The following is a 27,326-nucleotide window of genomic DNA, read 5'->3' as shown; positions in this document are numbered from 1 at the left end:
ACTATACTTTGATATAGAGATTTGTAGCGTGTTGGCATTAAGGATTTAATCCTTTGGATTCCTATGCTCTGCAAAGGGTAAGCTGCTTTGGTGAGATGTTTCACTCCCCTCCTCCCTGCCCCAATTGTGTTTCTGAGCAGCAGAGGCACTGCAAGGAGGAAAGAGCAGAGGTCCCCGGCTCCTGGTTGAGCCTGTGATCGCTTTAGGCAGGGATCGCCCACCTTCCCGTGTCCTCCTCGCTGCCCCTTTAAGACCCAACTTTCTCTCTGCTCTGCTCCCTCATCACAACACCAGCAACACGTGCCTGCTCACGTGCTCCCAATCCCGAGCAGTCTCCTGCTCCCCCTCCCGCCGCCTCGCCATTGGCCAAAACTGGGTCAGGCTCCTCCCATCTGCTGCTCTGCTATTGGCCAAATCTAGGTCAGAGCCCCACCTGCCCCATGGCAGGCGCACATGACAGAACGGGAAGGGCGCGGGACGGGGGAGCTGTGTTTGCAAATCTCGGGCTGTTGGGCTGCCGATTGGAAGAGAAGGGCGCCCTTAGCTCCGCCCATTGGGCCCTCGCGGCTCCTCCCACTTCGAATGTTGCAAAAGGAGGGGGGAAAGACCCGAAGACAGTTGCAAAGTGCTTAGAGGAAAGTAACTGGAGCAATTTTTATTTATATGTAATTTTTTTTATAAAAAGAAAAATTGGTTGTAGATTCGCATTTGGGGGAAAGCCGGAGCCAAGGATTCTGGAAAGCGGCAGGATCTGCTTTCGGTTTCCCTTTATTTTTATTATTATAATATAATAATACTGATTAATAAAAGGAAGGTGCGAAGAGGTTCCCCCACGCTCGGATTCCCTCACTGCCTGCTGAGAAGACGGGGTCTCCCCTCCCCATTTATAGATCACGGACATCCCTCTTCCAGCCTATTTAGGATCTGACTGGAAGAAAAAGCAGCGGAGATCACCCGTCGCTGCCGCTGCTGCAACTGCGAGATCCTTAGCAAAGGGATCGACTGGGCATTTTGGATTTGCTGACTTTTCCGTTTTCCTTTGGCGCCTTAAATCTGCTAAAGCTCGCCGAAAGCTGGTGACTTTTAATTCTAGGGGAAATAATTTTGTTCTAGCAACATTGGAAATACAACCCTCCCGTTCCCTAGGGAAATCTCGTTGGATCTTAGGAACTCTTTACTCCACCCCGTTCCACATTTTCCAATAACTTCATCGCAAATATATATATATATTTCTTTTCTTTGCCCATCTTTTGGGGAGATCTTCCTCAGAGCCGGTTGGCTGCTAAATTTGGATCGGAGTGAGGCAAGGTGGGGGCCATCGCCTGCCCCTCCGGAGGCTTCTTTCCAGGCTGGTAGCAGGAGAGAGAGAGAGAAGACAGCCTCCTCCTTTAAAATAAAATAGAAAATCCCACCCCAAAACCTACACTTCAACTTCCTTTTCCAGTCGAGCATCTAATCGGTGAATCTCCCTCGGGGGTATCTGCTGCTGTTTTCCACAAGGACCTTTTGTTTTTATTCGCTGTCCCCTGCTCGACACCATAGAAGAAGGGCGAAAAAAGCAATTTTCAGCGGTGGGCACCTCCTGGATCTTCCTGCTGCTGCTTTCGCTATGGCTCGCCCAGCCACCCAAAGTAGCCCGGCTCCTAGCCCCATGCTCGCCTCTCCTCCTTTGGGACTAGCCACCCCGAGCTCCGCGATGGTCAGTCTCAAGAGCCTCCTTCAGGGACCGGTCAAAAGTCCCGACCGCCGAGGGGCCAAGGATCTGGGCTCATGTGAGTGATACCCCTTCGATCCTCCCTTGCAATCATTCCTCCACCTGGTTCCTCCTTTGCCTGCCTGTCCATCTCTCCCTAAGTGTACTTAGCTCCGTATTTCCTCTATACATGCATCCATTTTCTTGCTGCTGGTGGTGTTTTTTGTATTAATCTTCAGGGCACTGCAGAATCTTCCCTAGAGTTTGCCCTTGAAACGGCTGGGTCACTCTTATTCCCATTTCACAGTTAGGGAAGCTACTGAGGCAGGGTTGTCATCCTTAGCAGAGGCAGGATTTGCATATTTGCATAGGAGTCTGCCTAGCCAATCATGTCTCCCCTGGGCTACCATAGAGGCCATCCTTCTACTTCATACATCTCCCAGGCATCCCATAATATTAGTCCGGGCCTCTCTGTCGTTTCTGTGGCATTTCATAAATGTCTGCCTTCAGTGGAAAAAAGAGTTTTGAGGCAGTCTAAAGACGAGCAGAATTATTGGCACATAAGCTTTGGTCTGCTCAGTCTTTAAATACATCCCATAAATGTCCCTCTACCTGCCACCCCATCCATCTCCCCACCCCATAGTTTATCTCTCAACCTGTATTCACCCCCTTTATAGCTGCCTCCTTGTCCACCTGGCTTTTCACGCCACCCACCTGCCTTATATCTGTCTATAGGTCCCAACCTGCACACACTTGTCCAATGCTCATACGTATATAAAAAAATTGAGCCATTTGTTCCCTCTATTTAAAAAAAACAAAAAACCATAACAAAATATGTGAGTTGCAAAGACCTGCTGAGACTCAGGGCCCCTGGAAAGGGAAGTCCTTCCTATGAATGATATGCAGTGATATTTATATACTCTTGTCCTCCCTCCCCTTCTATCCAGATGGCCTTCAGAGCCTGAACATTCAGCTTGCTTTCATTTTGGGCTTTTCCATCTCGATTGCGGGGGGGGGGGGGGTGTTGAACTGTGTTTGCTTTCAATGCGGCATTGTTAATTCTTTCCATCCATGAAATGTTCCTCTCCTGGGTTGTGAGTTCCAGTCAAAATGCATTCATTCTAAATAGGGAAGGCCCCATGCAGTGGGTTCATGTAGGACCCACATATGCGTAGGGACAGACCCATGTTTACTTCTGGATGGGATGCCACAGAAGATCTGGAAGGAGGTCGAAATCTAGTTATTGCAGGAAGGGCCTGGGACCTAGGCTTTCTGGAGAAAGAAGGTAAATGCCTTTGGTGGCGCAAGATTTAGGAGGAGCCATGGAGCCTGAACTCCTGGCATGTTTGGGAGAGGAGGAGGGGCATTAGGGGCAAGACAAGTTTGGGGGCCAGGACTTCTAGATATATGAGGCAGGGGACTTCTATAGGTGGGATAGCTCAGTTGGTAGAGCATGAGACTGGTGGGTTCAAGCCTCATTGTTGGGCTAAAGAATATTGCGTTGCAGGGGGTTGGGCTAGATGACCCTTGGGACCCATTCCAACTTTACAATTCTATTATAATTCAATTGCCCCTACCGTTGCGGTGCGTGTGCATTTCAATCCCGGATCGCTTTTCTGCCCCTTGGGTGTTTGGCAAGATGGGCAGCCGGTTTTGATAGATCTAAGCAAAACAATGACAGAGAGCGGGCTGGGGAGGGGACGGATAAGGCCTGTCAGGTTTTCTGGGTGGGGAAGCGGTTGGAAAGGGGGGGGGGCGGAGAGGACAGAGAGGCGAGCTGCCCAGGACTCCGGGGTTCTGTCGGGCAATGCGGTGCTGAGTGCGAAAGCGGTGTGCGTCCCGGATTCCGAGGATCGGGAGGGGAGGGGGAGCTTTGGGGAGCCCGGACGCCTGGGTTCGCTCGCTGCTGCTGCTGCTGCTGCTGCTGCTGCTGCTGCTGCTGCTGCTGCTGCTGCTGGAGAGGTGCCAACTCGCTAGGGTTTTCCAGGGTGATCCACCAAGCGGTGTCTCTGGACATGCGCACAAGCTCCCGTGCGCGTACACACACTCACCCAAACACACACACTCTCTCTCGCATCTGCTGGCTGGCAGCAGTAAATCCCTTAAAGCTGCACACAGCCTGGCCACGGGACGCAGCAGGAGGGAGCGAAACGTGCGCGCGGGCGCTGCTGTGGCGCTTCGCCCCGGGAAACACTCTCGCAAGACTTTTTCGCACGAGCGAGCGAGCGGGCAGCGAAGGGCAAGGCGGGAGGAGGAAGCGGCGGCTAGGACATCGCAGGGGCACCCAGGGTGCCACCCGGGGTCAACGCCCCACGGAGGGAGAGGGGAAGAGGGAGGTGCACCAGGGTGGCGAGGAAGCTGCCAGCCACAAGCTGGCATTTGGGCTCTGGCCGGCGGACAAGATGGGAGGCGGACACACCGACACGGACGGTGGGTATCTTTGCGGGCACTTTTTGCGCGCGCGCTGGGGCGGGGGGTGTGATTGGCACCCTGCGGCCGGGGTGGGTTTCCTGTGAATTCAGGCAGAGCAGATGGGCATCTCGGACTGTTTCAGGTTTTTTATTTCAGTTTGATAATATTGACAGGAAGGTGCCCGGCATTAAGATGGGCAGAGTGTATATATCTTTTGGGGGGGGGGTCTTGCATCTTGGGCATCCTGCCACCCGTCCTGCAAGGGTGCCATTCGCACACACACATAAACAAACGTGTTTGTGCACAGGCACTCTTGACAGATTTGTTTGGGTGCTGACTAGTCTTGGCCACTCCAGTGTTATTGTTGTAGGTTTGCCCCCCACCCACCCGAAAGAAGGACCGAGTTTTGCTTCTTCGCCTAGAGCTGAATGTCAATCATTCCTCTTCGGAACAGAAAGTAAACTGATGTCCTGCTTGAATAGGCTCCTGCTGGCTCCAGCCATTGAGAAACTCGCCTGACCCTGGTTACTTCGAGGTTGTTGTTGTTGTTGTTGTTAATGACCACTCTCCAATGCTTTGGGCGGCTCGATCCTGAGCACGTTTTACTTGGAAGCAATTCATTTCCAGAAGGGTTAGTAGTCTGTGGCACCTTTTAAAAAGTTTATTGTGGGTATCAGTTTCATCGGATACACAGAAATGGACTCTGCTCCGCAAAAGCTTATGGGCACAATAAATGTCTTATCTTTTCAGGTGTCAGGGGACCCTTGGTTGTTTATACATGGAAGCAAGCTTTATAAATGCCCGTTGGCTTTACACCTGAGTAAACATGCCACTGGCCACAGACTGATAGAGATGCAATTTCATTATATTATTCCTGGTGCGTTCTGCAACTTGCAAGTGGCTTTCCTTTTCACAACAGCCTCCACAAAGCTGAGTGTTGTTCCCATTTCACAGTTGAGTAAAACTGAGGCTTGAGCTTTGGTAGCCTCTTTGATTGGTTCCTAAACTGATTTTATATGTTTTTGCTTGTAATCATATTTTGGAATGCTTTTATCTGTTTTGGATTTTTTTAAAAAAAAAATTTATCTTGTTTTGCCACCCTGGACTACTTGGAGAGGAAGGGTGGGATATAAATTCAATAAATAAATAAATAAATGACCCAGGCTTTGAATATTTGACTCATAACTCCAAATTATATCATTTGGATAATATTGACTGTGGCAGGAGGAGGGCGTTCAAAGATTACAGGGGGGGGGCAATACTAGGAAGTGGTGAGGAGTACTTTGGACCAAGTTTGTGAAGCTAATACAATTGAGGGGCAAAGTTAAGAGTGGTGACAAAATGCATACAGTTCAATTCATTTACTACACTGTTCTGTATATTTTATTGTATAATTTCAACAGTTGTATTTCTGCCTGTGTCATGTTCCTCACAACTCATAATCCTCATGAATAATATCTCCCCCTCCTCCACTACTTCCTTTATCTTTGCAATAGACCTGACAAGGTAGTTAATAATATTCCCATTTTACAGATGAGGATAATTGAGGATTAAGAACTTGCCCAAGGCCGCCCCGGTGACTCCAATGGCTGAGCCAGGATTTGAACCTGAATCTCGGATAGCCTATCGTCTGAGTCGCTCCGACCCTTTGGTGATAGTTGTTTGGGGGGTGGGGTTCATTGGAAGAAAAGTGGAAGAGGGTTGTCTGGGGTAGATTTGGAGTGGATCAGCTGCCCAGGGTTGGGGAGCTGCGCAGTAGGCAGCCGCGCACAGGCTTCGCTTGATCTGTGGGGCGTTGCGGGTGACTCGCCCAGTTTCGGGGTGCCAGGCTGGTGTCACCGCAAGAGGTGTCAGCTGGGCCCGGACTTCTCTCCCACGTGTCCAGGCAGAGTCAGGGCTCAGGTATGGCGTGCCACTCCCAAGCCTGCCTGAGCCTCGTGCAGGGGGGTGGGGCGTCTTCAGGAGAATCCTGGCCTGTAAACCACAAGAGCCCTCAAGCCTTCAGAGACCTAGTGAGGGGTGGAGGGGGTGAAGGTGGCAGTGGGTTCTCCCCAAGTGCATGGGAAAGAGGGTGACCTTGGTTAAAGAATGGAGGCAACCCGCTGGAACAAACAGTTCCTGGCTGAAGACCTCTGGAATTGTGGGACAAAAGGAAATATGCAAGTCTGTCCTGATTCCTGCCCGCTCACTCCCAACCTTAGCTAAATCTCCCTCTACCCCGATCTTCTATAAGATTTGATGCTTTATTATGCTTTTATATTTGTTGGAAGGCACCCAAAGTGGCTCAGGCAACCCAGTCAGGTGGGCAGGGTACAAATATATTATTATTATTATTATTATTATTATTAACAACTATTATTATTATATAATGATAATAGTTGTTAATAATAACAACAATAACATAGTTGTTAATAACAACAACAACAACAACAACAACAACAACAACATAATAATAATATATTGCAAAAGAGGCTGGACTCCTTCTGTAATCTGAGTACTATGGGGGAGCGAGTCTAATGATATGACCCCGAACTCCTGGGTCCTTTGGTATGGGAGCACAACTTAGTGAGCTTAGAATAAGGGGAGCTCTAGCAACTGGGGTTCTTGCGGCATCCCCTGGTGTGGCCTGGGTGGTGGTGATGGGCACCTGCTCAACGCCAGCACAGAAGATGCCAGTCAGATCTGCCCCCCAGAGAGCACCAAATGCTCCCTCCCCACACTGATGCCGCTGCCCCACCTAGACCAAAGAGGAGTGAGCTGGAGGGATTCAGGCAGGCAGATGGGCTGAGCGAGCTCCGAGGGCGCAGGAGAGCGGAGCCCAATCAAGCGTGGCTGAGCATGGGGTCATCTGGGGTGAGGCAAGCGCTCACGTTTTTTTTGCTGGCGAATGGCATGCAGGCCTCTAGGGCTGGAGAGATAGGGATGGGGCCCAGGCAGGTTTCGGCAGCCTCCGCGGCTCAAAGATGCCGACTGCCGCATGCTGCAGCCACCCATCCCCACAGCACGCATCTCTCCCAGCCATCTGGCCCTCTCATTGGCAGCCTGTCCTTTTTCTTTGCCCACCCACCTGCACAGCCTGCCTGCGCCCGGAGAGGAGGACCGTGCAGAGTTTATATTTGAGCAGAACTGTTTTGTCTGCTTTGGGCCCTTGGGCTGTGAGAATGTAAGGAAGTGAGAGCCCCATGCAGGAACACCCACCCACCACACATGTAAGGCATACGACTTCTCCCGAAGAATCCTGGGAACTGTGATTGAAGAGCGCTGGGAATTGCAGCTCTGCAAAAGATAAGCTAGAGTTCCCAGGGTTAATGGGGGGAAGTGGTGTGCCTAAATGTGTGCTATGTACGCAGCCACCCCCCCACTCAAGCGCCAAATGCAATGCAAAGCCACATGCAACTAGATAGATGCTGGGATACCCGATTGCTTGGGAGAGGCAGGTGGCCAGGACCCCCTTACTCTGTCCTGGGTTGCCTGGGGCTGTCTGGATTCAGAGGGTGGCCAAGCCCAGAGACTGGAAGCAACTGCCTCAACACTCTGGCCTTTTGCACTTTGCACCCGTGCCCAGGGATGCCTGAAGCTCCCCACGCCAGCAGTGCTGGGTGTTGTATTCCAGGTGCACACAGCTATGTACATAAACATTAAGTCTTGCTGATCTCTCATCCTCCCTTGTGCAGTAGGATCGATTGCTGTTCACCTTGCAAAACCCTTAGAATTGCAAAGTTACGGCAATTACAGGCTTCAGAATGGTTATTTTCCTCCTTTTGTCCATCTTCCCAATCCATCTCCCCAGTCCACTTCCATGTCAACAGTGTAACATTGATCGGTTTCCTTTATTCCGCTGGCCCTGTGCTGTGGAAAACCTGCACACACACAGAAGATTCGTAGATTTCCGCTTTCTTGGCTTCCGGCCTCTAGGTTTCTGCCCCTAGATGCTTCTCATCCCATAAACCTTCTTCCTTAACCCGAGCTTCTCCTCCTGCCCCCTTTTCTGCAGGTGTCATCAAAGACAAGGAACGCAAAATGGAGGACGACCTGAGCATTTCGAGGCCTGGCCACTGTGCCTACCTGGGCTCCCTTTTGTGGGAACGCACGCTGCCCTACAATGAGATTGAGTATGTTGACTTGGACGAGTTTTTGCTGGAAAACGGGCTACCCCCAAGCCCAGCTCACCAGCCCTTCTCGCCGGGGAGCCAGCCCACGGCCTCGCCGTCCAGCGGGGTGGTGGTGGACCTTAGCCGCCCGGCCTCTTGTGCGTCGTCCTCTTCCATCTGCTCCTCGTCTGGCGAAGGCCTAGTGGGTAGCGATTACGACCATCACGGCAGCAGCCAGACAGGTAAACTGTGCTGTACTTTGGGTGTGAGGGTGGTGCTGGTGGGGAAATGGGAATCAAAGTGATTGCTGGCATTTGTCGTCCCTCCCCTTGGAAGGAGCTGTGAGAGTATCAACTCACCCTTCCCTTGTTTCATATAACTTTGTTTACGCTCCAAGCTCCCTGTGTTTCTGAGCTGCACACCTATTAAGTTTTAGCTGTATGTTTGCAAAGACGAGTCGTGGTGGGAACTGGAGCTCCCATTCTGAAGACACTCAGTTGACTCTGCGAAATAGCTCTTGGGTTTCCAAGGCTAAAAGGTGTTTTTACAGTCTAATAGTGGCTGCAGTGGAACAAGGGTTATATTGTAGTGCCCCATTCACTTCAAGGTGAAGGACAAACTACATGTTACACAGAAGTGCATGGAACAAAATGAAAAGCAGACTTGGGAGGCTGAGATTTGGAGTGGAGAGGCAGGAGAGAAATGTGTGTTTGATTCTCTCCCTTCTGGCCTTTTTCCTGTCCTTCCCACCCCCACTGCTACCTGCTTCCAGGCTACAAGCACCAGTCTCTCCTTCTATTTGTCTGACAAAATTAGTTATTGTGTTATGCCTTGGAATAAATTATGCAAAGCATGCAGTGTTTACTCCAAGTGCAAAATTTAGCCTACCTATTTGGATATATTTTGGGGGGGGGGGGATACCTCTGAGCACACACCACTTTGGATAGGAGGAGTGAGCAGTTTCTAGAGCCCTCCCTGTTTGGGAGGGCAGTTTCATGTTCCCTCCCTGGTTGCAGAGAAAATTGAGTTTCTAATCTCCTCCCTGATTGCAAATAGTTTTTCAATCCCAGCCTCTCTGGGTTGCAGTGGCAATACCAGTGGCCCCCTTCAGGCTGCTGCAAGAATTGCGCTTCCCTTCTCCTTCCTAGTCCCCCCCCCCCCCCGCGTTGTCTGATGCCCCCATTAAATTTTGGTTAAATAATTATGTTTGCAGCAGATGTTTAATACACAAACACACCATTGCAGAAAATAAAAGCAAATTTTGCTCTGTTTGGATTTAGTCCCTTCCTGGTTTGCAGAAGCAGATCAGATGGTTTCTACCCAGTTTAGATCACAAGTATTAAGAATTTCAATAGGGTCCTCCATGCATTTTTTGTTGCAGAGAGTGCAGAAGGAAGGTTGCAGCAGTTCTGAAGCTATACAGGTGTGGACCTAGTTGTTTGCCTTGGATGAGAGCTTCATGGGTATGCTAGGATATTAAAGAGAAAACTTTGGGGTGCAATTTTATACTATTTATAAGAGTTATAGGGACACGGGTGGCACTGTGGTGTAAACCACTGAGCCTTGGGCTTGCCGATCAGGTCGGCGGTTCGAATCCCTGCGAAGGGGTGAGCTCCCGTTGCTCGGTCCCTGCTCCTGCCAACCTAGCAGTTCGAAAGAACGTTGAAGTTCAAGTAGATAAATAGGTACCGCTCTGGCGGGAAGGTAAATGGTGTTTCCATGAGCTGCTCTGGTTTCACCAGAAGTGACTTAGTCATGCTGGCCACATGATCTGGAAAAACTGTCTGTGGACAAAGTCGGCTCCCTCAGCCAGTAAAGCAAGATGAGTGCCGCAACCCCAGAGTCATTCGCGACTGGACTTAACTGTCAGGGGTCCTTTACCTTTACAAGTGTTATAAAGATTTGCAATTTAATGCTTGTGTTTAAATATGGTGTGTGTGGGGGAGTCTTTGGCCCTGCAGACATTGCTGAACTACAACTCCCACCAGCCAGTCATGATGGGAGTTGTAGTTCAGCAATATCTGCAGGGCCAAAGGGTCCTGCACCTGGTTACTTTCATTATTTCATGTGTTAACTTTAACATCTCATGTGTTTTAGAAACTTGGACTTTGTGAGATGGTTGGGTGGGAAGTGAATTGTGTTTTTTTCATTTTGGGAGGGGGCTCCCCACCTTCTAAAGTTGCCAAGCGCTCCTAAAACTAACTTTTCCACTTCTTGAAAATACTGGGTGCTTTCCCTGAAGCTGAAATACTATATTTTCAAACTGTCACTTTGAGTTGCAGTAATTACTGATATTGTTCAGATTACCGCCTCCAATGTGTGCATTGGATTTCCATGAGGAGGGCAGGTTAATGTGGGTTTAAGCTCGAGAATAAAATAGACAGTGCTCTGAAAGTTACCTGCTACCATTTAATACTTACTGTCCCTTTTCTGCTTTCATTTACAGTTGTGGTTTTTGGTGCGATTTGGGAAATCGCAAGAGAGGAGGGTGGATATCATGAGATGTTTGGGTTTTGTTTGAAACGCAGAGTTGGGAGACTAGCGCTTGTGGTTTGTGGAGAGAAATATCGGGAAAACAAGGTAGTGGGACGACTTTGACGCCATCCTTAGTGAAGTACAGCGGGAAGCTTGGGATCCGTGCCCTCGTGGCCCCAGTGAGCACTCCAGAGAAGGTATTCTTACCAGCGGTCTTCCTTCGCAATGGTACCTCCTCGAGCTAGCAGTGGGCAGCGTAGACTTTGCTGGTGGCTAAAGGTGACGTAAAATGCAAAGGAATTATGTTTTTCACAGATGTAAGTTGGGTAAATTTGGGTGCCCCCCCTTGAACCACAAAGCTTTACAGGGCATTAACAGAGGGCCACCCACCTATGTCCCCATATTTTCCCCCAACTTTTTCCTCCCACCCTACTCTACAAAGTACAGTGTTTTCCACTGATCTAATCCAGACATCTGGACACTCAGTACTTTCTCTGTTCCAGAGAACCCAGGAATCCTAAATACCCATAGGCCCCCCCTCCTCATATCTCCTCACAGGAGGTCACCAACACCCATCCAAGTTAACTAGACGCCCCCCTTTCCCTTCCGGAGAACCCAGGAGTCCCGGGCACTCGCCTGCACACCCCCTTCCCCCACATACGGATCCTGGATGTCAGCGCCTCGAAGCTCCCCCATGAGAACCCAGGAGTCCTGGACAGTATCTTCTGCCCACGTACACCGATCCCCTCCCCCCACTGGATCGCTCCTCCTCCTCCTCCTCGTTCCTAGCAATCCTGAATACCAACAGCCTCAGGTTCCCTCCTCCTCCTCCTCCTTAGACACGCAGAAGAATTACAAATACCAACAGCTTTCTGCACCCCCCCTTGCATTAAAAAAAAAAAGAACTCGGGAATTCTGGATTCCCTCCTCCCCCTTTCCAACAGTTCCGGGGTGGGGGTACTGGATGCCCACCCCCGCGACGGGGTGGGGGGAGGCGCGCTCTCGTGTGCCTGTGCGCGTGCACACACGCGCTCCTTGCCTGCCCGGCGCGGCGGCAGGCTGCGGGGAATCCCGTGTCTGCTGCTGGGCGCGGAAATCCTGCGCTGCTGGCTCCCGCCTGGGAAGCCCGGTCTCGTGTCTGCTGCACGGAGCCTCCTGCTCCCGCTCACGTGCCTCGCCCTGCTTCTGCGAACACATGTCGCGGCTCGGCTCCTCTCGCTGCCAGCTGGCAGGCGGCCCCCTTCCTCGGCGCAGGGCGGGGCCAGCGGGCACGTGGGGATGCGGTGTGAGAGGCGGCGCTGCTGCTGCTGCTGCTCCTGCTGCAGCAGCCCGGCAGGAGGAGGAGGAGGAGGAGGAGGAAGCGGGTGCTGCTGCTGCTTCTTCGGGGCCTCTCGCGGGACGGGGGCGGCAGGGGGCGTGGGCCTGTGGGTGGCCGCCCATCCCGGCTGGACAGGTTGGGCCGGAGGGAGGCGCGGCCGCGCAGGACTCCTGGGTTCCCCCTGGAGGGGTGGGGGTCCGGCGAAGGGGATCAGATTCTGGCTTGCTTCAAGGAGAGGTGGGAGTGGAGATCAGGATTCCCGGGTTTTTCCACATAAAGAGGGGATTGCGGGGGGCGGGGGGGGTAGGACCCCGGGTGGGGGTTCTCTCTGGAGAGTTGTGGGGGTGTGGGGGTGTGGACTCCAGGGTGTTTCAGGGAAGTCGAAACCCCTGTTTTTTTCCGGGTTGCGTGTGTGGTGCCTAGTGGGTGGAGCGTTGGGCTCTGGAGTTTCTTGGTTTTCCAAGGAAAAAAATATGGGGGGGGCACAGGACTCTTGGGTTCTTCATTCTGGGGTCCCCTGCAGGTGTTTTTTGGGGGGGCGGAGACTGGTGGTAAGTGTATAGGAGTTAAGAGAGATCTAGTTGAGGGTGGGGCGTATGACTCCTGGCTTTTCTGAGGGGGCAGGTGGGGGTGGATGACCTTGGGAGAAGGGTTCTCTATCTCAAGTTTTCTGAGGGTGGGGGCATGAGAGCCCAGAGATCCAGAGGGTGGAGTTTAGTGATAGGGGGGAATGGTGGGAAGGCAGACACCTGAGTTGAGGGGAGATGTGGGGACCCTGGTCTCTGAGGAGACTTGCAATGTTTCTTTTTTTGGTCTAGATCAGGGTTTCCCCAGCTTGGGTCGCCGGCTGTTTTTAGACTACAATTCCCATCATCCCTAACTAGTGGGTCAGGGATGATGGGAATTGTAGTCCCAAAACAGCTGGAGTCTCAAGTTGGGGAAACCCTGGGCTAGAGCTTCCTGGGCTTGCTCTTGTGTACTTGTCTGCTTTGCCCCAGCAACCCCAAGCGGCTTAGAGGGACGGCCATTTGCCTCCTCAGAGTTGCCTTGCCTCCCAGTTCCACGATGAGCTTTTTCAAAGCGGTTGTCACTTGTGAAATGGTTGTCTGGATCCGCGCTCTCATATGCCTCGTTCCCCCATCTGTTAGGCATTTAAACAGATCGGCAGGGCCCACGTGGCTAGCTGGACACCGCATACTGCATAGTGCTGTTCCCAAAACGGCCTTGCAGTGCCGTTTAATCCTCAGAAATTTGCCAGCCCCTCTGCGTGTCTCTAATCCCCATCATGTGTGCAGCTGCAGCTGCCTGAGCAGCAGCGAAGCCCTGTGTCCCCAATTCACCGTTCCACTTCTCAAGAAGACACACAACCCTACAGCCCTCCTCCTGAAACACTCTGCAGAGAAAATAAAACCAATGGGGGTGGATATGTACATAATGCAATGTCTATAACATATGGATGTGCATGTGTGTGTTTGTGTACAAAGGACTCAGTAGAGGTTACAATGGAAGTGTGGGGCGGACCAGCCTGCAGATAGCCTGTTGTGGGTGCTGCTGCCCTCTTGCGGGTTCTCTTTATTTGCGAAGCTCACCTGGATTTCTCCTTCCTCCACACCCATTCCAGGTCCCGTAACACCTGTGTCCCGAAGCACGCCCAGCCCTGTGGACCCCGAGGGCGTGGAGGTCCTCATGAACTTTGACCCTGACCCTGCCGACCTGGCGCTGTCGAGCATCCCGGGGCACGAGACCTTCGACCCCCGCAAGCATCGGTTCTCTGAGGAAGAGCTCAAGCCACAGCCCATCATGAAAAAGGCACGGAAAATACAGGTCCCGGATGATCAGAAGGTGAGAGAGGCGCAAAACGCACTGATCTTAGAACAAATATTTTAAGAGATTTTCCTTGGATGATATCAAATGCACAGGGGAGCCTGTGTTGCGTCAAATGCTATTGGACTACAGCTCCCATCATCCCTGACCCTGACCATTGGTCCTGCTGGCTGGTGGGAGTTGGGAGGCCAGGAACATCTGGAGGGCCACAGGTTCCCGAGCCTTGATCTCTGCTTTGTCTGCAAGCTCCTCCCTACATTCCCCAATGTAGCTGAAAAAAGCTTGGGTGCAGGTGGTGGTTTTTAATTTGGCCGTTTATATCCAAATTCAGCAAACAGCAAGTTTAAAAAAATCACAACAAAAAATAACTTAGCAATGAAAACAAAACAGTGTCATAATCGCAGCTCATTAAATTAATACCCCGCTTTTCTTTCAAGGTGCTCGAGGCGGCACTCCTGGTTCTTTTCCCCTCCTCCTCAACTTTTTTATTCTCACAGCAACCCTGTGAGGTAGGAGGCCTAAACTAGGCTCTTCCTTGCCCAGTGTTGTAGCCCAGGGACAGCCAGTGTGGTTTCACTCCAGTGCTTGTTGAACTACAACTCCCATAATATCTCACCACTGGCAGCACGTTAACTTCACAACAGGAGACAGGTTGCTTTTTTAATTTTCTTTTTAAAAGGTTGGGCCGTTTTAAGTAAGATCGAGAAGTTTGGGGAATTGGCATTTGTTATCATATTACTTGTTTAAAGTGCTTAGCATTTTATTTAACATTTTCTAAGCTCTTTCCTGTTGACTGATACCCGATAGCCAAGGTTACGGTGTACCAGCTGTGACCCTGCCCACTGTGGCACGTGTCGCTCAACAAGATTTGGGTGGAATCCGCTGGCGTGAGTGGGCAGAGCTAGGCTTGCTGCCCAAACCCTCCCATTTTCGACTGCATGCTGTACACAGAGCTGCAATCTCCAGAGATTGTTAAACCAATCAGTCCCTGTTCACAGGGGACTCTGGGAATAAGAGTCTTCTAATAGCTCTCTGCACCCTCAACAAACTACAGCTCCCAGAATTCCTTTTTTGGGGGGAGGGTGAACCATGACTGTTTAAAGTGGTATCACAACATTTTTTTTATTTTCTGAAATAAAGTAGCGTTTTAAACACATAGTGTGAATGTGGCCTGAGAAAACAGGCTAGGGAAAACATCCCTGTTCCCCCCGCACCTGTTGGCCATCTGTGCTAACCGAGTTTGCGCAGCAACTGGGGCGATGGAATAAAAGCTTGCCCGCAATATCTTTGCTTGTCTTTGTTTTTAAATAATAATCAAACAGCTGCAAAACACCCCTTCTCACCACCTTTCCTCAACAGCATTCCCTAACAGTATTCTATAACAGTACACACTACACCACTTGATCAACTTATATAGTTTTCAAATAATCAATTTACCCTACCACATCGCTGCATTCGGTGCAGTAGGTAAACTCGCCCTGCTAATTAGTAAAATTGTTAAGATACCTCAGGTCTGCTGAAATGTCGAAAGCTCACAGATGTGCTGCCATGCAGGTTATAATTGCACACACCTCTGAGTAGCACCATTGACCACATTAATATCAAGAAAACCCAACAACACCATGGTCCCAGCCACTGCTTTTTAGGAGAGACAGACAGACAGACAGATGTGAAACACCAGTGTAATGCCTTTGGCCCAAAATGCCTGCCTGAAGGGTAGTTTCCACCACCAGGGATTTTGGTGGCAGGGCTAAGACAGTGAATTTCTCTCTGGGGTTTAGCGGTTTTTCACGTGCCAGCTTCAGGGTAACAATGTTATGGGCGGGAGAGAGGCTGTCTGGGAAATGCACTGCTGGGTACGAACCTGTTTTCTGAGCTGGCGGGTATGGATGATTGCCTGGCATTGTGTGTCTCAAAGGCAAGGAGCGTGTCCATGCGTATTTTGTCAAGCGGTGACAGGAAAGGGTGTGTCCGCGCATGCATGACCGTGCACATGCTCTTTCAAGAAGTATGTGTGTTCTTTTGGGGAACGTCAATCTCTGTCCGAGATTCCAGAGCGATGTGTTGCCACCAGCATACAAAGATATGATAGAAAGAGGCACAGGAATGCACTTTGCCGAGAGATAGAAGCTGGCCTAAAGTCACTAACTGAGTGTTGTGGCTGTGGGTGGATTCGAACCCAGTACTCTGTGCGCTACATCACCGCACTGGGAGAAGTAGTCATACTTACTGGGGCTGGGGAGGGGGAGAGTTGTAGTTTAGCTGCATCTGACAGGGCAGAGGTTCCCAACACCTGACCTATAGTATTTGCACCTCTCTCTTTAGCCAATAAGCCTCCCCAAGTGCCTTATTGAACTTTTTTAAAAAATATTTTAAAAAAGAAGACATTTCCTGTCCTCAGTTCAACAATCTAAAAAAGAAGACACAAAAGGAAAAATGGAAGGGGAGGGGAAAGAAAGCACGCTCAGGCACCAAATCTCAAAGAATTCTTACTAAGACTAGTTTGGATGCAAACAGTTCCAAGATGCTGGGGTAGAATGGGCGCTAGTAGGTGACAGATTATTATGATTTATTAAATTTGTATACAAGGTTCATATGGAGAAATGCAGGAGAAAGAGTGAGAAGCAGCTTGAAATACCTCTGCTGCTCTTTTCTCTTGCTTTTAGCATAGGAACATGCAAGGCCTGCAAGCATGTCATCAAAGTTAGCAGCTTTCCTGCCCCTGCTTGCTTATATGATAAGTCCAGAACACCGTATGAAGGCATGTAGTACAGCCGCCCTGCTGGAACTAAGCAGGCCTGCCCCTGTTCAGTACCCAGGTGGACTATTGCCTCGGAATCATGCCGTAGTAGTAGTAGTAGTAATAATAATAATAATAATAATAACTTACTTACACACCCTGCCCATCTGGCCGGCCTCCCCAGCAGCTCTGGTTGGCTTCCAACAGAATATTAAAAAAACGATAAAACATAAAACATTAAAAACTTCCCCCAAGCAGAGCTGCCTTTGTATGTCGTCTAAAAGTCAGATAGTTCTTTATTTCCTTGACACCCAATGCGAGGGCATTTCACAGGGCGGGCACCACTGCCGAGAAGGCCCTCTGCCTGGTTCCCTGTAGCTTCACTTCTCGCAGTGAGGGAACCTCCAGAAGGCCCTCGGAGATGGACCTCCGTGTCCTGGCTGAACGACGGGGGTGGAGAGCTTTGAGCTCCCTGGACAAAAAGTAGATTTATTAGCAATTTGTGGACTCTTCACAAGCCTACACTGACCTGTTTCGTTTTGTTTCTCCTACCTAGGACGAGAAATACTGGAACAGGCGGTACAAGAACAATGAGGCAGCCAAACGCTCGCGGGACGCCCGCCGCCTGAAGGAGAACCAGATCACGGTCCGGGCAGCCTTCCTGGAGAAGGAGAACGCCGTCCTGCGCCAGGAAGTGGCCAACATCCGCCAGGAACTGACCCGTTACCGCAGCATCCTCTCCAAGTACGAATCGCAGCACGGCACCTTGTAAGGCCCGCGGCAGCAGACGGCCGCGCTCTTCTTCACCGCTCCACCGCTCTGACGTGGTGGGGCCACCCTGGTTTTTCAACCCTGACCCCCGTCTTCCCGAACCGGGCAAACAAATAATCAAACAACAGATGTTTGGAATAAGGGGAAAGGTCCCGAGACGGACGATTCCCCACGTGCGGGGACTGCCGTGCTCCAGGTGCTCGACAGAAGGGATAAGACTTCCTGGGTTGGCCTGAGCTGACCCTCGCCAAGAAAAAGGGCAGTGACTTGGGAGACGTTGAACTGGGCATCGTAGGCACACAAGACACACCGCGAACACACAAGGGCTCTGTAGCACACTGGAAGATGTATTACACACACACAAACACACACGTGCACACAGTACCCATTCTCTCTCTCTCCACGTACATGCTAGAGTTTGGTTCGTTGGCAGACTTTTCTCTCCAAACGGCAGAATTCAGCCCCCGATTGCTGCAGCTACTCACCTCTGCTTGCCCTGTTGTGGCATGTGGCTTAGTGACACAGTTGGTCCAAGGAGGCATCGGGGTGCCTGTGCTTGCTTGCTTTTTTCTTCCGACATCATTGCTTTTCAGTGGACATTTCTTCTTCTTCTTCTGCACACAATTTCTTCGACTCCTTTCTCCCGTCGACTCTTTTGTCAGGGTTGGTGGGGAAGGACACGAGAAGGCTGCAAAAGTGGACCCCCACCCCCGAGCCGTTCTGGGCTCCCATCTCGCAGCGGGTATCGAACCACTACGCCCTCCTCCCGCTGCACCCTTTGCAAAGAGAACTTAGAGGAGGCCTGGCACCCTGAGAAAAAAGAGGACACAGGAGCGTTGTTTTTCTCTCTCTTCCTTTTGATACCAGTAAACGTCAAGACTTCTGCCTGCGAAATGCCAAATTAGAAAAAAGAAAAGAAAAAAAACGGGTTGTGCACTCAATATTTCCCCCCCACAATTGGACAAAAGGGGCTTTGTGTCAGAGGGCAGGTGTATGGGTTGTTAGTGGAATGATTACGATTATCTTATTATTACTATTATACCTGTTTTTTAGTTAAAAGGCAAGTGATGGTTTCTGTTATTTTCCCCCCTTCCACCACACCACACTTTTCCTCATGTTTTGTGTCCAACACTGTCTGATGTACGTCATATGTATAGAAACTAAAAGAAAAAGAAAAACGAAAAACACAGAACCTCATTGGTGACCCTCCATAAATATGAACATATATATAAATATATATATAATTTTCTCTTTTTTTGTAAAGCAAAAAGTATATATAGAGGCTCCAGGAGAGACTTGAGAGATTATGTTCTTCTTAATTGGGGAAAGGATGGTTCTTTCGTACAGAAAGTGAATGGGGGGGTAAGGGGGAGGGGGGAATACGGTATTTTTATCTCCTTTGGGGAGGTTCCTAGTCTTTTTAATTTTCCATGTAACAGTGTTGCTGAAGACTTTGGGGGGTGAAACCACCGGACTTGACAGAAGGCTTTTATTTCGAAAGGATGTTTACACAGTTGTATACCATGAGCAAACTAGGAATAAAGAAAGACAGGATTTTAAAAAAAGAATGAACAGAACCCGAGATCTTTTGTGTCGTTTGTATTAACCTTTCTGTGTGCGGCTCATATTTTACCAACCTGGTGCCTTCCTCTTGCTGTACTACAAGTCCCATCAGCCTCAGCCATTTCTGGGGTTCTTTGGTCCACTCATTTACAGAAAGGTGTCATTTTCCTATCATTTGCTAATGTCCTGCTGTAACAGGTAAAAGGAGACTTAAAGGAAAACAGCTACGTTAATTGGTGGGAGAGGAGGAGGAACCCACTAGCATTCTGTGCAAAGACAACTAAATTCTGCAACTTGACATTCCTGCCCATTTTGCAGCAGAGATTTGCTTCAGGCGTTCAGAGCAGGGGACAAAGAGACAGAAACATAGGGAGGTGCATCGTACGGAATGAGACCATTGGTCCATCCGGCTCCGTATTGTCTACAGCAGGGGTTCCCCAAAGAGAGGTCATTGAACCACCAGTGGTCTGCAAGCTTCATTCAGGTGGCCTGTGATGTGTGTGGCTTTGCGGTTGAAGATGGGAGAGGGTACATCCCTGTGTTCAAGATTCACCTCTGCTTTTAATCCTAATTCTGTTGCTTATAGCAATAGAAACACAATTAAAAATCGCGCATCAATCTAGTACAGGGCATTGCAGTTGCTGCAACAAGCAGATAAAACCATTAAGCAGCCCTCTGCTATTCTCAAGAGATCCATGGGGGAGAAAGTGTTAGGAACCACTTGCCTACGCTGACAACAGCTCTCCAGGATTTCGGACCGGACATTCCCAGCCTTCCCTAGAGTTGCTAGGAACATACTGCAGACCAAGCAGATACCCTGCCACTAAGCTGTAGCCCATCATCATCCTCTAAAAAGCCCAGCTTCTGATGTTTCATTAGGCCACGGGTGAGGAACCTGTGGTCCTCACGTTGGGACTCCCAACTCGCATCACCCTTAGCCAACTTGGTCAGTGATGATGGGCATTGTAGTCCATCTGGAGGGCCAAAGTTTCCCCACACCTGCCGTACAAGATGGAGCGAGCCTGCGTAGGAATCGTTTGGCCTTCAGTTCCCAAGCTGATTCTGCAAGCAACCTTTGTGAAGAGACCTTGTATTAAGGTTGGTGTGCATAAATTGAGAGAGACTGGTTTTCTTTTTTATGTGTTATTTTATTACTACATTTATATCATGCACAGAGATGGGTGGGGAGTGTCTAGAGCAGGGTTTCCCTAACGTGGGTCTCCAGCTGTTTTTGAACTACAGTTCCCATCATCCCTGACCACTAGTCCTGCTAGCTATGGATGATGGGAATTGTAGTCCCAAAACAGTTGCAAACCTAAGTTTGGAAACTATAACTTACTTGTTGCATTTATACCCCACCTTTTTCTCCAAGGAACTCAAGGTGGTGTATGTGGCTCTCCCCTTCACCTCAGTTAACACTCCCCATTGTGAGGTATGTTAAGCAGAGAGGCAGTGACTGGCCCAAGGTTACCCAGTGAGCATCATGACTGAGTGGGCTTTTGAACCATGGTCCCCAATGTCCTAGCCCAACACTAACCACACTGACAAGAAAGTGCAAATTGCAAGAAGGTGTCATCACTGGGCGCTTCTAGATGGGGACCTTGTTTTGCAACTGTGTCATAAAGATCTGATTTTATTTCCCCAATTTCCTTTGTGGCACACAAGCATCTTCACTTTGTCATGCCTGCCTCAGCCGAGTGGTTGCTGCTCTGATACTTGCTGTCCACATAAGTGACCAGAACAGGCTTCCTCAACCTCGGCCCTCCAGGTGTTTTTGGCCTACAACTCCCATGATCCCTAGCTAGCAGGACCAGTGGTCAGGGATGATGGGAATTGTAGTCTCAAAACATCTGGAGGGACGAGGTTGAGGAAGCCTGGACTAGGTATGTATATTGGCTGTATTTCTGTTCCTTGGGCTTTGGCCATTCTTTCTGCTACTTTTTTCCATTCTGGACATGCGTACTGCTATTTCTGCACATGTGGGCACACACATGTTTTAAATCCCAGGAAGTGTGCAAGAACAAAGACTACCAGCCTTGGTTATGATGCTTCACACAAAACAGTGGGCAAAATACAGACTTAGAGGGAGGTGGGTGGAGATGTCCATTTCCATTTGTTGTGTTCTTTTTAATAGTAAATACTTGCACAACAGCTTTTGTTTGTTTAGCCTGACCATTCAAAAGTGATGAAAGGCTTAGCAAAAGATTTTGTCCGCCCCCCCCCCCGCCCCCGCCCCCGGAAGCCTGATAGATGTGTACTGTGATTACATTCTCCAAGAGAACCCCTTGCATTTTACTGGGTGGTGATCCTGGAAAAAATAATCTGCTCTGAAACAGCCATATACCTTTGGCACGCAGCAACACCTCAGTTTGGTGCTTCAGATGGCTGGAAGCAAAATTGCTAAACTGTGCTCAGGTGAGGAGCAGGTGGGATTATGGGTGTAGAGATTGAGACTACCCACTCAAACATCAGGACATTTGTCCTGCACCAGTGAGCTTTTGCATAACAGCGACTGCCGATGTATCATGGGAATTCAAGAGCAGGAATTCCCACCAGATGCGCTCGGCTCGTTTGCAGCATGTCCACACAAAACATTCGTATTGATTTTTATTGCTTCTTTTATTTCTTGTATTTGAATTTTTAAGGAATGGAAACTGCAATACAAGATCAGAAATAAAAGAAGCAATCAAAAGACAGTTCAGAACCATGCAACATCTTGCACAGCATGTTGCAATTGCTGCAACAGGCAGAAAAAAACCTTCAGTGGTTCTGTCAAGACTCTTAGCAATTCTTGGTGGAGGGTGCAGGGAGGGGAGTTTGGAAACCACTGACATTGAGGATTTACCATTGCACTTAAAATGTTAGAAAGAGAGAAAGTACAGGCTGGCATTTTGATATAGATGCTGCTGGGGGCTGGGGGATGGGGCTGGGTGCATGAACAGTGCTGATTCCAAAGTAAGCACACTTCTGGATGTGCCCTGGGTGGGTGGAGGGTGGATATAATTCAGGACAGACCAGCCACTGATGGCAGTGAGAATATAACATAATAAATAATAGAATCAGATCAGGAAAGGCTGGGTGTAAATGCAGCCAGAAACTGGGAGAGAATATTTACAAATAAGATGCACCAAACCTTCCATAATTGCAAGTGAGGAGCACTTCATGGCAAATGAGAGTGTGTTGAAGTGAAACCTATAGAATTTCAAGATTACAGAACAGGGACTCTGGCTGAGCTTCTACCTGGTCAAACTTCATCACTATAGTCACATTTGCTCCTACCATTTTCTTTTATCTACTTAACAAAATAAATATTTATTTAACCTCTGAGAAATACGTAGGATTTCTGTTTTGGCTTAGTTGCATATGCAGGTGCATAATTGGCGCAGGTTCCTTTTGAAAGCAGAGTTTGTCAATTCCTGCGAAAGATTTCTTCATCCACTTCCCACAGTTACCTTTTATGTGTGTGTGTGTTTTTAATGCACCAATTACCACAGCACTGCTGCCACCTGGTGCCCAAAGTGAGACACTGGGAATTTCAGTCTTTCAATGCAGACTTCCTTTTGAAGGAAATGGGCACACGATTTGAAGAAGCCCAGTAGTTGTTTGGAGCACCCATCTCTCTCGAGACAATGGAGTGCACCTCCAGGGGCGAAGCCAAGCTGCTGCGTTAACAGCAACAAAGTGACCTTCCCAGGATGCAGTCCTGGGCAGCGGGTATGGAGGTCCTGGGCTGCCCAGATGACAAGACCCTCATCTCAGCCTCACTGATGAGGTCCAAAGGAAAGCAGAGCAACACGTTTGTCACCAGCTTGGCTGCAGGAGTCAGCGGAAGGAGGCATACAAGGCACCATCCACTCCAGATTCGTGTAGGGACTACTTCTTAGCCTTTTAATCTCCCAAAGATATTCCACAAGGCAGCAGAGGCGTGTTCCTTCTAGATGGGCTACCTTCCCAGGTTGACGGGCCCCACCTACCCCTCACTTCCCTCTACCGCACATGCGAAAACCGCCATCTTGGACTCACTATTGGTCTCATCCCCTCATCTGCCAGAGCCTGTCTTCGCATGCAGGAGAAGCCCCTAACTCACCCAGGGTTTGAGGCCCATTGGCTACCCTCAACTGGTTTAGCCAGCCAGTCAAAGCCACTTCCCAGCTTTGAGTAGCCAAAGGTGAGAGCCAACCGCAGGGTGGGGACCAAAGATGGACAAGCTACCCCAGAAGTAGCAGGTACCACCACCAGAAGTACTACGCCCTCACTCTAAAACCCCATTCTCCCAGGAGAGACGTGTGGCTCAGGCCTGCTGCAGGCCCCGCAGTGAGTGCCACCCGGCGTTTTGTCACCCCCGAGTGGCAACACCTGGGGCAGCCAGCACCCCACCCCTTCCTCTGCCCCTGTGCCAAGTAGAGGCTGTTCTAAAGCATTCCAACTAAGTGATGAGCTATAAACTACCTGCGAGACTTGTCTAAAGTCTTGCAAACAAAGGTTGTGCAAGATCTATCTCCCTATCTGAAGAACAAAGCAGGGTAGTAGTATCTGCCAGACATCAGGCTAATTTAAAGCCACTGTCTTCTAGCCACCCAGGCCCATGACGAAACCGCTGATTAGCGTAAGAGAAGCTACGGATGGGTCTCCTACTGCCTGGCTCAGCACAGCTGACTCCCCTGCGGCACTCAGGAAAAAACAAGGAGATGGATATCCATGCTATTGCTTTTATTGCATAGTTTTTTGGAGTTTTATTTTTATTTATTTCATTTTAAACATTTATCTCGTTGACAGGCAACACACAGGAGGCAGTTGCAGACATAAAGGTTAACCAGTACAGCACTTCAGACAGACATATAAACAACCCAAACCAAGGCTGCATTTCTCCAGTCAAAGATGCTGAGGGCTGCAACACCCACAGGACATGGGACCTTGGAGGGAGGAGGATGAGGAAAAGTGCAATGAGCTTGGAATGGACACAGTCACAGATCTGATGCACAAAAAAACAAAAGGTTGATGGGGCTCACAGGCAAGGCTGAACATCGTTCCCAGGCCAGATCACCACCCCCATTTCTACACTGCAGCCTAAATGATATTAAAATACACTTACATTTATGCAGCAGTGTTTAGATTTGTGGAGAGGAGGCCAGGAGGGAGGGCAGCTGCAGGGTCAACAAGACAGAGCAATGCGTCACCCCTCTTCTATTAAACTGCCTACACATCTTTTTTTGTAGCAGCTTGAAGATGTAGACAGCAAATAGTCAAAGGACAGGCCTGTATCTCGAGCCAAAAAAAAATCTGTTGAGAACAAGCAAGCTTTGCTGGTCAACACAGAGCTCTCGCACTGAGCTCAAGCATTAACATTTGCAACTTGGTTTATAGGGAAACCATTGGCTATTTTGAGGCGTTTTTAAAAGAAGAGAGATAATTTCGGTGGCAGCTTACAAGCTTTGTGCCCTGACAGTCTATTAAAGGCAAGTCAGTCCATTTCCCATGTCACAGGGGGCTGGAGTCCCAAAAACTACAGTTCCCATCATGCTTTGTGCTCGCAAAGATGAGGACTCCAGCAGCAGCTAGGGCACCACCTGCTTGTTCCATTGTTGCTGCCATGATCTTGTGTTCCCCTCAAAGATTGCCAAGTGTGTTGTTATCCAGCAAGTGCATTTGGCCACATTTATAACACACTCATAGACACACTTACACAGAAGCCCCATTTAACCCCAACGGGCCTTGCTTCTGGGTAAGTGGATCAGTGGCGTAGCGTGGAGGTGCAGGGGGGGCCGGCCGCACCGGGCGCAACATCTGGGGGTTAGGGTTAGGGGGCACAAATCCACGGGTTAGGGGGCGCAAATTACTTGCCTTGCCCCGGGTGCTGACAACCCACGCTACACCACTGAAGTGGATATAGGCCTGCAGTTCCCCCCCATTTCATTTAGATCCTGCCTTCATCCAAAGAATCATAGAACTGTAGAGTTAGAAGGGAACCTGAGGATCATCTAGTCCAACCCCCTGCAAATGCAGGAATATGCAGCTGTCCCATACGGGGATCGAACCTGCAACCTTGGCGTTATCAGCACCATGCAGTCAGGGGGCATCAAATGTGGGAGTCTCCAGCTGATCTCCCTTCCAAGTAGCGACCCCAAGGCTGGCTGCTGCATCACATCCCTTCAGAACATGCAGTGGGCCCCTCCCCTAATTAGTTAATTCCACCTTTCCTCTACTTATTTTCGGATAGTGTATATTATGGTCCCTCCCTACTTTTTTATTCTCACAACCACCCTATAAAGTAGCTAAGGCTGAGAGCAAGCCATCAGGCAAAGATCACAGATCTTGAGTGGGGATTTCAGAGTGATTCTCCCCAATACAAATCTGACCCACTAACTCCTACATCATACTGGTCCCTTTTATCAGGAACCTTTCAATAGGTTAGAATTAGCTGTGTTAACATTTTGCGCAGCAAAGAGTTCTGTGTTGCATAGGGCATGGCTATCCGTCAGAACTCACTTTCTACAACTTCTTTTAAATGAGTTACGTAAGCTTCCACCCCACAAATGAAACTGACTCAAGCCACAGTGTGAGGAGGTGGCTGAATATTGTTTGTTAAGATGCACACCTCCTTCACAGAACCCCAGTCCCTGAGTTTCCTGGCCAGGAGCCATGACAGCTCGACTGGTTACAAACTGATTTAGGAGAATACGTCTTCAGACATGCTTCTACCCCTTCACCAACTTCAGGCCTTGCACTAAAAAATAAATAAATCTCCAAAACCATTTGCCATATTTGCCTGTGTTAAAAAACGTTTCTCTGCTATCACAAGGGACTAGAACCTTGGTTGTTTAACAACAGCAATGCTAGAAATCTCAGCCAGTTAAACATGCAGCAGGTCCCAGATTAAAAGACGCAGTCCTGCCTGCCAGTTTATTTTCTCTAAGCTAAGCTTTCTTGTGCAGACATTAAGATGTTAACAGTGAGGACGATGAGGTTGAGATGCGACAGGGGATGGGAAGAGCTGTAAGGCAACCTTGCAAACCTCTACCAACACATGAGTAGTTCAGGGCGAGTTATTAACACCCGAGCACAGATCTATGCATTAAAATTAAGAGCAGCGATTATACAGGCTCCAGAATAAATTAAGAGCAATAAGCAGCTGAATAATTTCTTCCTTGGCATATTTTGCATTCTATTCCCCAACATATATAAATACCAAGCACGTATGCATTACTACTTTGAAGGAGGGGGGTGGTATCCTGTGTTCTTCCAGTGGATATATCTGATAACAATTTTTGATGGTTGCTAAGCGAGTGAGGGCAAACCTTGAGGGTTGTATGCCACTAAATTCTGCTCAGACTCGCTGAAATTTATGTCCATAATGGGTGTGCAACATTGGACACAACCCTGAATATTGCTCCTCCAAGAATTCTGCCCGCAAGTCCCGATCCTGAAAAAAACCAATTTATTTCTGCATTGCTGAACGTCCCTCCCACCAGAACAAAAAGTGTTTCTGAGGGGACAACAGAGTGTGGTGGCAAGTGCTGGAATTGACAGTCCCCGGCTGAGGCCCATATCCCAGGAGGGGGATCCAGGGCTCTGCTCCTCCTCGGTGTTGCTGCTGTTCTCCCGACCCTCTCCAAGAGCACAACCGGTGACAGGAGCAAGAATAAGTGCCACCCTCCAGCTACATTGTCCTCCCCATTTCGGACAGTGGGGTTTGCGACAAGAAGGACACCCACCCCTTGCGGGATCTGGAGCAGGCGCTGGCGCTGTGAGAGTGAACCGGATCTCCTCAGGGCGATTCTAAAGCTACTCTTCTTGATGCTGGAACAAGTATTTAAAGCTACGATAGTCGAAGTCAAGACTGTGCAACGTTATAGGAAATATCTGTTTGTTTTTAAAGTGCAACAAGCAGCAAACAGAGAAGCGATGCTTCCTAAGACACTGCCTATGAGGTAAGCCACAAATAGAGTTATATAATATACATTTAAAAGGGGTGTGGGGAAGGGGTGTGGGGAGAGAGGTGGCTCAGGACAACGGAAGCAAGTGTTCCGCCTTGTAACCTGGCAGGCTGGGCGAGGGTTGTGGCCCGCTGCTGCCTGAGAACCTCTCCCACTGCCTGTTTTTGCAGTCCCAGGCAAGCAGCAAAGTTTGGTGAGGGCCCTGGAAGTCCCACACAGGGCTGGCGAGCTGTGTGAAGCTCGGTGGTTCTGCACAATTGTTATCTGGACAGTAGAAAACCCTCTCAAGAGACAATCATTCCTTGCTTCGTGGCCCCGCTTAATATGGCTGTGAGCCTACGCTTTCATACATTGAAACACACAGTTTTGTTGTCCTTTCCTCACCCCCCCCAAAAGCCAGATCTGTGGAAAGATCTACATAATTTAACGCACATTAAATGCTCACGACTTTCCTAAAAGAATCATGGGAACTGTAGTCCGTCCCCCCAGAGTGCTACCGTTCCCG

The 27,326-nt window shown here is 49.4% G+C and overlaps 1 protein-coding gene and 1 long non-coding RNA gene across 3 annotated transcripts; both read left to right on the top strand.

The window, feature by feature from the left end:
• The first annotated feature begins 580 nt into the window (after positions 1-580).
• On the top strand, positions 581-18,897 carry DBP (D-box binding PAR bZIP transcription factor). 2 transcript variants are annotated; one of them, XM_080978699.1, is made up of 4 exons: positions 581-1,772; positions 8,100-8,438; positions 13,611-13,831; positions 17,110-18,897. In XM_080978699.1, the coding sequence occupies exons 1-4, from the start codon at positions 1,610-1,612 to the stop codon at positions 17,323-17,325; spliced, it is 939 nt and encodes a 312-aa protein (XP_080834825.1). In that variant the 5' UTR covers positions 581-1,609; the 3' UTR covers positions 17,326-18,897. The 2 variants fall into 2 exon arrangements, with proteins under 2 accessions (XP_080834825.1, XP_080834824.1); XM_080978698.1 differs by lacking the exon at positions 581-1,772 and adding an exon at positions 3,708-4,123.
• Positions 18,898-23,584: 4,687 nt separating this feature from the next.
• Positions 23,585-25,477, top strand: LOC308461637. Its single transcript, XR_013978929.1, has 2 exons — positions 23,585-24,626; positions 24,778-25,477. It is a non-coding gene; the product is annotated as an uncharacterized lncRNA (long non-coding RNA).
• Positions 25,478-27,326: the final 1,849 nt, after the last annotated feature.

Source organism: Podarcis pityusensis (assembly GCF_964106645.2).
Source record: "Podarcis pityusensis genome assembly, chromosome: 13".
In the NCBI taxonomy this organism is placed as follows: Eukaryota; Metazoa; Chordata; class Lepidosauria; order Squamata; family Lacertidae; genus Podarcis; species Podarcis pityusensis.
This window is presented reverse-complemented; position numbering and strand designations above follow the sequence as displayed.

Excerpts from the sequence above, each read along its gene's own strand:
- DBP (XM_080978698.1), top strand. The coding sequence starts at position 3,709 with ATGCGCACAAGCTCCCGTGCGCGTACACACACTCACCCAAACACACAC. Across the intron at positions 4,124-8,099 it reads CGGACACACCGACACGGACG|GTGTCATCAAAGACAAGGAA; the intron begins GTGGGTATCTTT and ends CCTTTTCTGCAG. Across the intron at positions 8,439-13,610 it reads TCACGGCAGCAGCCAGACAG|GTCCCGTAACACCTGTGTCC; the intron begins GTAAACTGTGCT and ends CACCCATTCCAG.